The sequence below is a fragment of the Cynocephalus volans genome, chromosome 1 (assembly GCF_027409185.1).
Source record: "Cynocephalus volans isolate mCynVol1 chromosome 1, mCynVol1.pri, whole genome shotgun sequence".
Taxonomy (NCBI): Eukaryota; Metazoa; Chordata; class Mammalia; order Dermoptera; family Cynocephalidae; genus Cynocephalus; species Cynocephalus volans.
Genome location: NC_084460.1, coordinates 100,248,220 through 100,263,968, shown reverse-complemented (window position 1 = coordinate 100,263,968; position 15,749 = coordinate 100,248,220). Strand labels below are relative to the sequence as shown.

The following is a 15,749-nucleotide window of genomic DNA, read 5'->3' as shown; positions in this document are numbered from 1 at the left end:
TCCAGCTTCAACACTTCAAATGCTTCAAAGCTTCAGCCTTCAAAATGTTAATATGTTGATTTGTAGAAAGATTTGTGCCTTGGTAACCTTGAACATAGACTCTTTTGTGAATGCCATCCTGGTCCTGATTACTAAATTAGTTACAAATTCATAATTTCTTACGAAGGGTCCTCAAGTTAACGTCTAGGTCATATTATTTTTATTTTTATATACAGAATAAGACTTAACTATTTTGATCTATACCCACATATTCATTTTCAAATACAGACTGTATATTGAATATCCTTTACAAAACATTTCAACAAATCAGTAATTAATCTTGAATAAGCTAATCTAAAAGAAAATCAATTGAAACAAAAAGTTGGTAAATATTTTTTTTTAATGCACAGTGTTGGCAAGTGTGACTTTAAAGAGCACTTCAACGCTTTTCCATAAAGGTTTTAAAATGTACCACCATTCAGGAAGGTCTTTTTCCAATATGTCAAGGGGTTTAAATATTTATACTTTCACCCAAACTTTATGCATAGAAACTTATCCCAGAAGAACTAGAGAAAGAAACAAATATCAGCTCTGAAAATGTTCAACAAAAGATTACTTACAATAACAAAATAATGCAAGCAAACTTGATATTCAACAACAGGTGAAGAGTAACATCAATTGTGATTTAACTATATAATGGACTATTATCATGTTTTTAAATAATGTAAAAGGCTATATTAATATTATTTTAAATAAGTAAGAATAACATATATAACATGATAAAATTTGATTAAAGATTTAAAAAAAAAAGAAAAAGAGAGAAAGAAAGAAAAGGGGAGTTAAGATTTGTGAGCATGTAGTGGCTATTACCAAAATATTAACAAAAAATTGTAGCCATACATTCATTCATCCATTCATTTAACAAATGTAAAATTACCAGTAACTATGGTTCAAACAAAGAGTAGAATTATTTAGCTCTCTGGTATAATATTTTATTTATATTATGCGACATAGTAGATAGATTTCTCTTTGCCAGATCTAACCTAAAGTACTGTGGCTACCAATGAAATATAAGAAATATTTAGTCAGAATATAATTCTGACCAATATAATTCTGATCAGCATTCCCTACTTTCTTTCTACTGTTTTAGTTTAGAATTTATATTTTTTATAAAGATTCAAACACTTAAATTCTACTAATCCTCTGTCAAAAAAACATCCAAAGATGTTTCTTTGCTCAAAACATTTTGGTATGCATACACATTCCATTTGCGACTCATTAACATACACACCATTCTACAAACATTTCACAGTAGTCATAATCAGGGATAATAATCTCTAAAATGGAGCTCATGGCAGTGAGTTAGCACTTGAAGTTTGCAGGGTTTGTTCAAGGATCAATCATGCATTTCTTTGCTTAGAAAATCTCCAAAAATGAACTGTTGCTTAAAAATACACCTCCCAACACTGTGTCTCCATAACTGAACATTTGTCATTTTAAGACAATTTATTACTTCTTTTTATGGCCCTTTAAGCTTGTTATTTTAGAACGTATTTTCAACCATATCCTGGAAGTGATTGCCATATTGATTACCTCATATGGCAGCTTTAAGGTCACAACCACTGAATACCTTCTAAAACCTAGGTGAGGCCAACATCCTGCTGAGATTGCCAATTACCCTGTAGTTATTAGTTCAGGTAATAGGTTTAGGGACAAATCTTAGTTCTAACAAACTCAAGGCATTTGAACAGATTTATTCAAGAATACCTACCTTTCCTACACTAGTACATACTGTCATTTGGCATACCTAAAGTTCAGATTCTACAGTTCAGACATTTTTATTTTCAAGGTCTTTCAATCTTAAATCAACATAGACAGATGTGTCTACTCAGAGCCCTTGACTACCCTTCTAGCTCAAGTTTTTGTTGTCCTAACTTGTAGAATGTCAGAATTCCCTGTTTAAATGATCCTATATCTACTTCCAGCAATTGTGCAGCCTGCTTCTCCATGTCCATCATCTCCAGGGAAGACTATTCCTCCAAATGCACACCCCAAAGGCCAGGGAGCAGGTGAGGAACAGCTATTTGTGGGCGTTATGAACTGTGATTAAAAGTGCAGAACAGGGTGTCCAGATGCATGGTGTGGAACAGAGTCAAGGTGGGCAGTAAAAGAAGAGATGGTCAATGAACAAGGGTCAGGGGATTAGGGCCAGTTCTTCCTCCATCACCACATTTTGGTATGGGATTCTCAGGAGTCTGAGAACATTCAATTCCAACCTAGCCTTCCCAATAATATCAAATAGGTATTTGTCAAATCAGGAGGGGAGAACATATTTTATTTAACAGTGTTTTTGTTTTTTTTAGTTTCATTTATAACATTTAAATATGTAGTATTTAGCTATATGGTATATAGGCCTCCATTTGTACTCTTGCCTCAGACCCTGAAAAGTTAGGGGAAAGCCAGGCTATGGCTTTACCTGTGAGCAAATTAAAAACATTGAATTGCTTGAAACTGATTAAATTTGAGAGTCAGCTAAAAACTGAACATAGAATTGAGGGGAAAAGAGTGGGAGCAGAAAATTATACAGAGAAGGCAAGGGACAAATAAAGAGGGAAAGGTTTTATTATGACAAATAAGACCATATGTGCAGAAAAAGGTGAAGCCAAACTATAGAGGAGAAAGAGAGAAGAAAGGGGAGAAAAGAAGTAAAAGAAAGAACAGAATATGTAGTACAGGAGTTTAGAAGAGCGCAGCTATAGATAGAGGTACTGGGAATAAGGAACTACAACTGCTTTTGATCTCCTTCAATCAACATAATGAATCTCTCTAAGCTTCTATTTACATTTACTACAGAATAATGGATTAAAGTACCTGGGTTTAATTATCAATGTCACTCTAAAAGTCAATGAATCAATGAGTGGTTTTCTTTTTTTTTTTTTTTTCAATCAGTCCATCAGGACAGAGTCAGGGCAAGGCACATCTGTGGATCCCCCACCCTTAGGACCACTGTCTCACCAAATAAACCTCTGATCTTACTTTAACCAGGAATGTCCAAAATAACCCTTGTAATGGCAGGAGTCTTCATACCAATAATGGCTAACAGGCTTGCATTCCTAATCTGGGCATTGTGGTTGGTACAGAGAGACAAAGTGCCCTAAATTTAATCCCAATATTTTGCCATGAGCAATGACCTATTAAGATTTTATTATCTCTAAGGATATGTTTCAGCATCATTCATACAAACTTTCTTTTGAATTCAAACTCCATATATAAAAAGTTCATGGAAATATTAGCATTATCTTTTAACTGTATTTCTCCTCAAACTTTTTGAAGTACCCTCATATATACCTGTCATAAATTAGAAATTACCCATAAACATGCAGTATATGTAAAATTTCTAGTGCTCTGATAAGAATCATCGATGAATAAAAACATAAGCCACAAAGTACTGATTTAAAGAAGAATTGAAAATGACCTTGCACGTAAGGTACAATTTATTTTTTCCTGCCTTTCCCTACTTCTCAGTACTACATAAACACTACACTATTTATACTTAAAATGTTCTTCACTGATAAGAGAAAATTGAGTAAGAATTTCAAGGCTAAAGCTATTGACAAACGGCTATAGAAATCAAAATACTGATAAATACTTTGTTCTCTTTCAGCAGAATTATCTCCATTTATTTAATGTCACAGGGACAGAGGCATCATGAAAGGAGACGGAAGACAACTGCAGTCCTCTTGAGACTAATAAAAAATCCAGAATTCTTACAAGGAGGCAATAGCAATCTTTATAAGCCAAGTGGCCTTGGCTTCAATCCTTTTTTTTTAGTTTTTAACATTTATGAGACTCAAGGCCATTATTATGTCTTTCTTTATAGTTTATATAGAAACATTTCCTTATTTAAAAAAAAAAAAACACGAAGTTATAAGCTTCTTTGTATGTAAGCTTTAGAAACATATATAGAAGACCTGCAATTCCAGATGCAAATAAAATAGGATGAAGAAGTTGTGGCGATTAGATTGTTGGAAAGGACAAAGAAATTCATTCATGGCTGTAGCCACCATACACAGCTCCAGATATGCCATTTCCTTCTGGAGTTTATTGTTAGAGCATATGGGTGCCAAAATAACTCATAACATTTAATTACACATTTTGAAAAATCATCTAAATTAGTTCCCAAAATGTTGTTGGACCTAAAAATATTGTACTCAAAGAAATGTGGCATTATCATTGAAATTAGAAGAGATGAACTGACCATCTACTCATCTTCCAAAATTAGCTGGGAAATAACATGAGGAACAGGGTATAGAATAAATGCAACCCATGAAAGCTAGTAGCCTTCACATTACACAGAGAGATAAGCAAAACCATCACATCTTTATTTTTAAAATTTATTTCTTAAATTAAAACTAAATACTCATGTTTATAGTAGTTTGATTTTATCACATTTTTCCTATAGTGTTGTTAATCCATTCACTTATTCTAGTCTTTGTTTGAGATGTTAACTTTAGCAAGCTTAGAATCTAATTATAGACTGTTTTGTAAAAGAAAATGTAAATTACCATAAGGAAATATTAATGTAAGTTCTTGTCATTACATATAAATTATGGGCTTATTTTAAATTCAGTTAAGAAATATTATCCATTTATAGCTGTTGCTTGACTTTGAGAGTGGTCACAGCTAAAACATTTAGAACCTTTGTATAGGAAACTAGGAAAAATAAGAATTAAGTATCATAGCATTATGCTGCATTACGGATATAGTGGTAGAGAGAGAAAGCATTTTAAAACTACTTTATTTTATCTAGAAAACCTTGAGAAACAGCATAAGATAGGGAAAAGAGGTCAGACATCTGATGATAGAGTGCTGGGTTTGAATCTTGATTCTACCACTAAATAGATGTTTGACCTTGGCCAAGTTTCTTAACAGCTTTGTGCTTCAGTTTCCTTAACTTTAAAAAAAGTGGTAATACTAACACCTTCTTCACAGGTGCTAGTTGTAAGTAAAGTAATTAAGTTAAATGAGTTAACATGTTTATATGACTTAGAACAATGCCTAGCACACATATTATATGAATGTTTGTTAAATATGATTTTCCTTAATAGTACTCAGCCTTTATCACTTCAATTTACATTAGAAGCCCTCTTAGCCAATATAATTTGTCCCACTGGTTGGTAGCTTAATTAATTAGATGCTGGTTCAAATAAATAACCTGTTAAAAAAAAAAAAGACAGAGAAAGCTAACATATTTAAAATATTGCATTTTAATTAAAAAACTGTGAGTGCATATTTACTGGCCAATATTTTGACGTAAAGCCAAGGTCTTTACTCTGAACATCAGCCCGCGCCTTATGTATTATCTACATTTCAAGTCTCCCTTTGTGTAAAGAGGAACTTTAAAGATACTTGTGAAGAAAACTGTGAGTGCAAAATGAATCTAGATTCCAACAAATTTTCTCAAATCTTTGAAAGTTGCTTGATTCTCTACACATCAATTTTTTATTAGAAGCTCACCTTTTAGAGGGTAATCAATATAGATTTCTTAGAAATAACTTTTTTTCATATTCATCATTCACAAGTTTATGTAAAAATTTATTTTCCTAATCATGAATAATAAACACAAAGGGCATATACAGATCTGAGAATATAACTGACTCTAGGCAAGCATACCATGAACTTGAGAGAACTCAAGTGTGCAAAAATTCAGAAAGGATCTCACTATGATGAGCTTCAAGGATCCTTGACCATTGGTTATTATGTTTTAAAGGAATGAAATTGTCAGCTAATACTGCAAGTTGGTTAAGTGGAAGTCAGTTATATGAACTTCTACAGTACTTAATTTATTCGATTGCTTATATATCTGAGTCCCAATCTAGACTGTGACTACTTTGAGGGAAAAGGGCATGTTTTATTCATCGTTGTATTTCCCACATAGTGCCTAGATCACAGCAAGTGCTTAATAACTGCTGGCTAAATAAATGAATGAATTTGAATTTAAAAATATCTGAATAAGTCACACCAGAGTTGCCCTATATTTTTAACTTGAATATTGCCAAATTTATAACATGGTCTATCATTACACCCACCTGCAAATGTTATTATAGAACTTATCAAAAACTTTATTATAAAACTGGTTCCCTCCTAACAGAAATAATCACAAGATAATTCCTAAGAACAGCGTTAAAGTTAAAAGATAGTGTGTATGCAATATTTTGATCCAATGATGATGGTCATTCAGAATAAATGCTCTTATTTAGAATTCTAAGCAAGGACAACTGCTAGGGGAAACCTGTCCTCCTTGTGGCCATTTAAAAATATTAGGCAATTTGAAGTACGATCTTTCGAATTATCCATTGGAGTCTAAAGAGTTTCTCCATTCTTTTTCTTTCCCCAATATCTGTCTCATATTTCAATTTCCTGTGTTTACTCCTCAGGCTCTTGGCAGCATATAGCAACTTTAACAGCACTCCCTGTGTGACAGGCATTTCATACACTGTACAATCAAAGCTTTTCAAGTCTGCTCTATAACTGTTGATTTGTTGATTGGGGTTTAACCTTCTCATCTAAAGGAATGCCTCTAAGAAGCAGAATGCTTTGTACAGCCACAGTTTATGAGAATGTTATATTCTCTACTTCATGCTGTTTGTCAGGTGAATGGGATGGAAATACCTAAAGATGACCAGAAAAGACACACGCGGGTTTATATAACATCACAGCTCAAATCCTTGAATAAGGGGCAAGGTTGAGCACCTTGTTGGATATTATAAAAGATGAAGTAGACTGGTTTAACCAGGCCATTTCCCCAAATGACCATTTCTCCAAGTGTGATCCGGAGACTTTCAAGAGTCCCCAAGATCAAAACTATTTCCATAATAACAGTGACATTACCTGCCTTCCTCATTCTTGTTTTGCAAGAATGCAGGATTTGCATTTGTGCAAGTGTGCAGGATACAAAAGGTGCACTAATGTAGATTCAGATTCCACATTAAAACTACCCTTTAAGAAGCTAATACTTGTAAAGTTTCAGTGTAGTATCAAAGAAAAAATATCTGTCATTATATGAAAAGATATTAGACCAGGTTTTTTCATATATTTTCACCAAAACAACATATTACAAAACATTAAATGCAGAAACAGATATGAAAATCCAGCTGTCTCATATTAAGTCTTATTAAAGAGATTTGCAAAGACGCAAAACAATGCCACATTTCTCATTTATATATTTTGTTTTGCGAAATATAATTTACTTTTTATAAAAATAAGCTATTTTTATTAGTTTATATTGCATTCAATTTATTACTGATAATTATTTATAATAATTTAACAATAATTTAATTATTAATATTTTTAATACATTAATAAATAAATATTATACATTTTTATCACTTGGTAAAGATCTATACATATCTTACCCACATAACCAAAAGCTCTTTTTTTTTTTAGAGGGTGAATAGATTTTTTTAGACCAAAATGTTTGAATATCCCTACTCTAAATGAAACAAGTCTGATTTGAAAATGATAATACCATAAACTTTGATACCATACTATAAGTACTTTTCCTAAAATAAGTTACAAAGAAAGGTAATGAAGTAGAGAGAACACTAAAAAAAAACCTTTTCCATCCTGTGTCCGATTAGCACAGTGTGAAGCAGAAAATGTAAAACTCATACTTAAGTGACATTACATAAATTTTGTAGCTATCAGTATGAAACTTCTATCAAAGTCTTCAAAACATTAGTACAGCCTATGCATAATTAAATATAACTATTTTGGTACCTTAAATCAAAAGCTTTTAGTTGACTTTTGAATTATTACTAGCTGTTAACATAACAATGACTGAGTGTCAAACAGAAAATGTAATGAAAAAATCTTTTAAGTAACAAATTCTTCTACTTAGGATAAAACATGAAGAATCAACATGTAAAATATGAGTTACTTTGCTCCAAAATGGGTATTTCTGTATATGTGTATTGCAGCATTGTTATCTGTATTATATCTGCACAAATGAATTATTTTTATCCCAGAGAATTGCCTCAAAGTTAAGTATATTTGTGTATATGTATATACACACACACAAATTATATATACATACACAAATATATACACACACATACATACATGCTGCTGTATATAGGTTTAAGGATCAGAATCGGTATCAAAGTCATCTAGCCTTAAAAAAATTATGAAGAGTTTCATAACACCTAGGCTATTTGGATTTCTGTACCTGAGTTACTAAATGATATTGAAACAATTATGCCATGACTCCTGCTATATAAAAGCTATAATACCTTTTTATCTCATTATTATTTAAATGTTAAATGCTCCATTATAGAGGTAAATTGGGTTTAAAATAGAATGTTTCAAGCAGAAGAGCAAAAAATGTAAGGTTGAACAGAGTGAGGAACCAGAGCTTCAATTTGCGATATAAAGGTTGCTAGGGCATGGATGTACTAAGAAAGGCAGGCCCTCTGACATGCTCTACAGAGAATAAATATACTAATCTGGAACAAAAATATGAAACAGCTGTTAAATGACAGATGAAATGTGCACCGGACCACCAGCCTGTCATAAATATTGCCCTCTTAATCAGAAAGCACCTGTCTTTTCATTTCCTTTTCAGCAATCTCTTCATTGTATTTAACATGCACAGAATGCTTCTACTAACAGTGCAACATTGTTTACAAATGTAAAACCTTATTTAAATGAAGTTTACAACTAGAGATGTTTCAATTAACAGGGCAATATCTTATAAGGAGGAATAATTCTAACATTTGGCATATCCACAGATTACTTTGCATTTGTGAAATTTAATTATTGGAAAATGAGAATATAGATGTCAAGAAAAGCTAAAGATGAAAGGTACCATAAGAAATGTTATGCAATATATTTGCATTCAGAGAAAATATAGAGAAAAGTTACTGGTGGGAATATGGACAGCATGAAATATTGAGGAAAGATAATATAACATGTCATGTTTCATTAAAAAAAGTAATAGAACTAGTAATGTCCTACATGTCCATAAAAAGTAACCTCTGTGAAACTAGTTTATTTTCTTACAGTTCATAGTTTTTCGTATTATCATGATTCAGTTGTTGACGTTGAATATAATAGATCCATAATCAATCTTACTGGATTAAAAAAAATATTGACAGAAATCCTAAGGTTTGCATTATAATCACCCAAGTAAATTTTAAATAGATAATTTCTTCAAAAGCATGAAAATAATCACAAAATAGTCTCATTTACAAAATGTGCAATTTCTAAAGTGGAAGCAACAGAATTATTCACTTTAATTCGTTTACTCAAAATGAGTATAGAGATAGTGAGCTCAGTTCCTACAGGGGCCGGCAGGTAACATAAGTGACACATTCTGATAGAACATGAGTCTCCCTAGGTTGATCATACATTTCCCAATTTTTGATAGAACAGGTGTTCAAGAAAATATTCTTCTTAACTGTCTTCCTGGACAAACAACATGACAGACTCCACAACAAAGAACATGGCAGATGGGTGAGTAATGCCCATGTAGCTGATTGTTTCCATGTATACAAAGAACCGAATATTTCCAGAAATGCAATTTTTTAATAAAGTGCATGGCAAACAAAATATATCGGTGGACTGGATCTTGCCCTCAGGCTTCCAATTTGCAACTTTTAGTGTAATAGTTGAGAACATAGGCTTACTGTCAAATGGATCTGAGGTCAATTTCTGTCTTAGCCATTTATTATCTTTCTGGCCTTGGATAAGATACTTGACTTTAAATTCTATTTCATCTTCAGTGTAAAAGGAACCAATAATAAAAGCTAATTCATAGAGATGTCGTAAGTATTAAATGAGAAATGATTTATAAAATACCTAGCAAAGCAAGTATGCAATAAGTGGTAGATATTATTTATTTTGTTTTGTTTTGCTTTTAACTAGACACAGATAAGGAAACAGAGGCCCAGAAGCCATTGTAACATTGATGTGCAGGGATTTGAAAACTCAGGCCTCCTGATTCCCAATCCACCAAGCTATTTCCCTAAAGATTATATATATAAATTATATTTTTAAATCTAACTGCAAATTTATTTTAAAAAGCTCAAATTTTCTTACCTACTTTATTTACATAGGATAAATATTTTTTACATCATGGATAAAGCCATTTTCAATATTTATAATTCCTCTGAATAGCTGTATACGAATATTTATTACAGATTAACACAGAAAGTAAAGGTTAATATTTGTTCTTTAGAGTGTTCACACAAAATTATCTCATCTCAAGCATTCATATTTTTAAGGGATAAAACCATTAAAAAATTATTCTTACTAAAGCAATATAAGCAAGGTCATTTTTTTTAAAGCTTAGGGACTCTTATTTTTTTGGAAACATAATCACAAGTGATTTTGATGATGGGAGTTAAATATTCTGGGTATAATTTGAAAAAGTGATTAGTTCCTTCAGACTAATCCAGTTCTATTAGAGAGACCTTAGCTTAGAAGTTTCACAGTGATAATCGTACCATCTTAGAACTTCACTGGGCTCTGTGGCCAAATATTTTCCCTATTGACACCTCAGATTCTCCATCCTCCAGGTGGAATTTAATTGTCATCAAATTCTACCTCTTCAGCCTGAGAAGCTTGTTTTTCTTAACAATTAACAAGTCCCTCCCTTCCACTGATGTGTTCTTATCTAAAAAGTTTAGAAACTCTCCCACTAATATTTTGGACCTACCTTCAGATAATAATAATTGTAATGACAGCTATGGTTAATGGGGGAAGGCTTTTTATATGCTTGATGCTAGCTAAACTGTTTATGTGCATACTTTCAATCCTTATCACAACTCTATTAAGTAGATTCCATAAGAATACTCTTTTAGCACATTTCCTGGTGCTTGTAACAGAATACTTGAAACTGGGTAATTCATAAAGAAATGAATTTTTTTCTTATAGTTTTAGAGGTGGGGAAGTCCAAGGTCCAGGAAACACATCTGGTGAGGGCCTTCTTGGTGGTGGTGATTTATTTTTCTTTTTTTCTTTTTTTGGCAGCTTGTTAGTATAGGGATTAAACCCTGGACCTTGTTATCAGCACCACATTCTAACCAACTGAGCTAAGTGGCCAGCCCTGATGGTGACTCTCTACAGCAACATAGCGTATCACATGGTAAGAATGACAGGAGCAAGAGAGCTAAGCTTCTCACTTGCTCTCCTTAAAAAGCCATCAGAACCACATCCATGACAACCCATTAAACCATCTACCCATTACCCCATGAATGAATCAATCCATTCACAAGAGCACAGTCCTCACAATCCAATCGTCTCTTAAAAGCCCCACATTCCATCAGCATATTGTGGGTTAAGTTCCAACTTGAGCTTGAGGGGCCATTCAAACCACAGCATATACTAAGGTACCTCATTTGTAAAATAATTATGAAAGAGATTAAATAACTTGCCTAGTAAATATCAGAGTCGAGACTTTAGTCCCCTTCATAAGGCTACACTGTCTCTCTAAATCCTTGGCTTTAAACTCAGCCAAGATGAATTAGACACATGTTGAATAAGAGTTATAGTTCAACTTGCTAACATGACAGGAGCTGGATAAGCTGGGATGGGGGCATGATAAGATAGTAAAAGATATCAAGAAAGAAAATTAAAAATGAGTTAACTTCTTAATATACCAACTTCATTAAAGTCCATATATAGAGTTTGCATAAAAGAAAAGATACCTCTACACATGCACTCCATTTTTAAACAATGACATATGAAAATTCTAACTTAAAAAAAAGATATATTATTATGATTACTTTTGCATTACCCAGGAATTCATTTCATCACAATAGGATTCACCCAGGGTTTCTCCATTCATGAATTTAAGTTGTTAATGATCATTAGCTGTTTACAAAGAAACTAGAGGGAGTTGGGGAATGGCTGCAGAGAAGCATAAAGCTAGATATTGCTAAAAGCTATTATAAATTAAGATATTGCATATCTGAAGTTGAGCCTATACAAACATAATTTACACACTCCTTCTCTGGAATATCTATATTTGAAGAACAAAACAGGCTTTACTCTACTTTTCAGCCATTATTTTGTTAATGTAATAATTACCTCAAGCAGACCACATTAGAGGCTTTCAAACAGTTTCCAAAAATGCATGAACAGTTTTGAAAAGAAGGTAAAATATGCCAACAGGTTTAGATATACAGAGTTTCCTGTGATTAAAAGGATTGAAGTTTAATAGATGGATGGACACAGACTTTATTAAGGTGAATCACGCCTTTGTGATGTTCTTTGGGAAAACGCCTTCCATATTCATAAAAAGTAGTATCTTCTTGGGCAGGCAAACTATTGACGAATTTGGGGTATCTAATCCACAAGACTCTCATTAACATACAGCATGTGAAACGCATTTTCCCTTGGGCAAGGAGAGGAGAATCTACTGCACTTGTCATCTCTTTCTGTGACTACTGAAGATTACAGTTATGTTTTGATGTTAATCCAACTACTGCAAATTTCTTGTTGCAAAGCACACTGTAAAAATGTGACTGACAGTATAAATCTTTTTAAATTGAATTCAACATTATTGAAAATAGCTGATGCTTTCAAGTATGACTACAAAACTTCTGAACAACAAGAATAACTGTCTAAATGAAGTCGCTTTCTATGGTGACCTATTTGATATGAAAGACTAATAGCCAGGATAAAATCAAATTCTGCATGTAGGCTATATTGTATATGTGTGTGTGTGTTGCATTTTTAGGAACAATCACCTCTAATGCTTTGATGTCCTCATAAGCGAACTGCACGGTGGGAACTCCGAGATAGTTGATGAAATAATCAGCATCACCTTGTATCTGTACAGAACTGACATTGGTTTCTGGACAGTGAGCTCTTCTGGTACAGTTGAAGTTATTTTTCTGAAAAACATAATTTAAATGAACATATCAGTACTACTTAAAATGTGGTCCATAGATCAGCAATGTCAGTGTCACCCAGGAGCTTGTTGGAAATGCAAATGTTTAAGCTCCATCCAGTTATACCTAGTGGGAACATTTGGGATGGTGCCCAGGAACCTGGATTGGAACCCAGAAACCCAGGATTCCAATGCTCACTGAAGTGAGACTAGCACTCTCCAGAATCACACTTTGCTTATTGTCACTGTTTCAAAAGTATTTTTATTTTAAGTGGATTTAGAATTCTAGAGACTTTTTAATTTGAAATTTGTAAAAAAAAATGTTGAGTCCCTATAAAGGTTTAGGTCTTTGTTTTTCGGTTTTTAAGTTTTCCCACAAATTTAAAGAACGGCTTAGTAGGATATAATTCTGTTCTGTTCTTCTTAAAATTTTTATCAAAAACAACAGAAGAAAATTTCCCCATTTCTTCTTAAAAGCATATTCCTGGATGTCTTTCTTTTTTTTTTTTTTGGTGGCTGGGCAGATGTCTTAAGAGTATATGCCAACAACTACAGTGGGCCATAGAGAATCACACAGCTAAGTGCAACCTCTGGGGAAATACAAGATGTTAGACTATTATTTCTTAAATTTGGAGTTTAGCACACAAAACAAACGACAGTAGCTTCACAAAAATAAAACATAAAAAAATCAAAATCAAGCAAGCTAAGGGTTTTTATAATTAATATTGATTAAAAATATCTTCTTTAATAAATTTTTCCAAAAAGTCTAGAACCTTTCTGAGATGCAGTTGCTTCACCTGTGAAATGTGGAAGAATACCAGTCTCCTGGACAGTTAATTGAGAGGAAAATAAGGCCATAAGCATAAGAATATCGCATCTAACATCAGGCATAAAGCATGTTTGCCATTGAATCAAGACATCAACTTTTCAACCTCTCATGCTTCTTTGGCATGATAAAATTTCAAAAATACTTTTAAATATAACCTATCAAAAGACTTGAAAAATACTCACATGCACTTTAATATTAAGAAAATGAGTTATGCCAACTACAGTGTTAGATTTTTCAAACATATAATAATGTTTCAATACCTATCCAATTTTTTTGAGGATCTTATAGGAAGATCTTTGCAACAAAGTTAAAATCAATTAAAATGCAAAGCCAGTGTGTTTATAAACAAGGCACGGTTTCAGCCTCTTGTTATTTACAAATATCTCAGGTGATTAAACACTTCAGGAATAGAAAGAAAAAGAATGTTTCACCATACAGTCTAATCAGTAACAACCTAATGCATTTTATAGTGACCCACATCAACTTGCTTCTATTCAAAGGCCAGTTATCTGAAAAGGGAGGTAATGCACTTTCACTCTCATACATTCCTAGGGCTTAAGACTTATGGAGGTTTTATATCAACCTGGAACAGTTTAGGTAGGGTCTTGAAGATCCCCAAAGAAGAGCTACTCTTAAGTACTAGGTCCTAAAAATCAAACAAACTACTTTAGATCATGTTAAAAATTACAAGCATTTTTAAGAGATCCATGTGTTGAAACTGGCATCTCTGAAGATATTTGTTTAGTCAGAATAGATTTTTCTAGTTAAATTTGAATGTCTGGGACAGGTAAGACATTCACTAACATCCAGTCACTAATGTCTCAGAGCCAGCCTGTTCCATTCATTCAGACTTAGTCAATGGTGGCCAGAATTATTTGAATTTCTGAAACCTAGATTATGTCCCTTTATGTCATTAATGAGGATTCGACAGAATCTAGACTTTCTTTTCCCCAGATGCCTAGCCAAGAAAATTTAAAACCATTTTTAAAGTGGTCTACTTTTCTTTTACTGTGGCACGATCTATGTCCTTGCAAGACAGAATATGCATACTATAGAACATTGATGAAAATACAGGTTTGGCTTTGATTTTATTTTGCATGCATAACTCTCAGTACCCATCCCAACTCTCAGTCACACCCATTAGACAGAAATATTGTTCTTAGCAGAAAAATGGTATGGATCAAAAATTAACAATTCTAAATTCCATAATATGGGCTTGTTAAATAATTAACTTTTAAAATAAATGTGATATGTAAATATAATATTTGATATTATTTTCATTTAGTTATCATTTTTATATAATAGCTGCCCTCTGGCAAAAGGTGTTAGCTTCTCATATTTGCAAGTTCCTAAGATGGCACAAATAACCCCACTACAATCAGTCCCTGCAATCTTTATTTGCTCTAACAGCTACACAGAACACAGTTCTGGTTTAGCCTCAGCCTTGTATGGTTGCAGGACATTCTTTTCGAAGCCAGTGTGGATTCTTTTCTAGTCTCTATTCTTGCGATGGTTACTTCCGTAACATAACTTTAATATTTTCATTGCATTCCATGTCTGCAATTCCTTCCTGTTACATCATTATTTACATGTTTTGTATTTTTCAGGCAAATAAAGGGCAATATACTGCTTTCAGGATTACGTCCCCACAAACACATCTGCATTATTTCCTTACTCTGGTTTGCTCTACATGAACCATGTACTCGATAAGTCTGTCATTTCCCTAAAGGTTTGTACTGCCACCTCTGTCACATATAAACTCCTTCTGTCTACCAACTAAGATGGCAACAGAGTGAGCATTATCTAGAAATGTTATATTAAATATAATGTTTAAACTTATATTTTGAAGGTTAAGATCTATTAAACTACATCTCTAGTGCTAAATATGGACTATTTATGGAGAGGGGATAGAATATAGAGGAGGGTTCAGTGGTCGAAGGGATAGCTGGGGCCTGTATCTGGGAGCATTTGGTAATTGAGCCTCATGTCAGAGTCAAGCCCAAACAGAAGGTAAAAGCTTCAGGAAAGCCAAGCCAAGACTGGGGT

General features: G+C 33.1%; 1 protein-coding gene across 1 annotated transcript in view; it reads right to left on the bottom strand.

Moving 5' to 3' along the window:
* Positions 1-15,749, bottom strand: part of NAALADL2 (N-acetylated alpha-linked acidic dipeptidase like 2) — a 757,732-nt gene that overhangs the window by 209,897 nt on the left and 532,086 nt on the right. Inside the window, exon 10 of the mRNA XM_063104553.1 lies at positions 12,732-12,878. Within this exon, the coding sequence (XP_062960623.1) occupies positions 12,732-12,878 (147 nt within the window). The remainder of the gene's footprint in view (positions 1-12,731; positions 12,879-15,749) is intronic.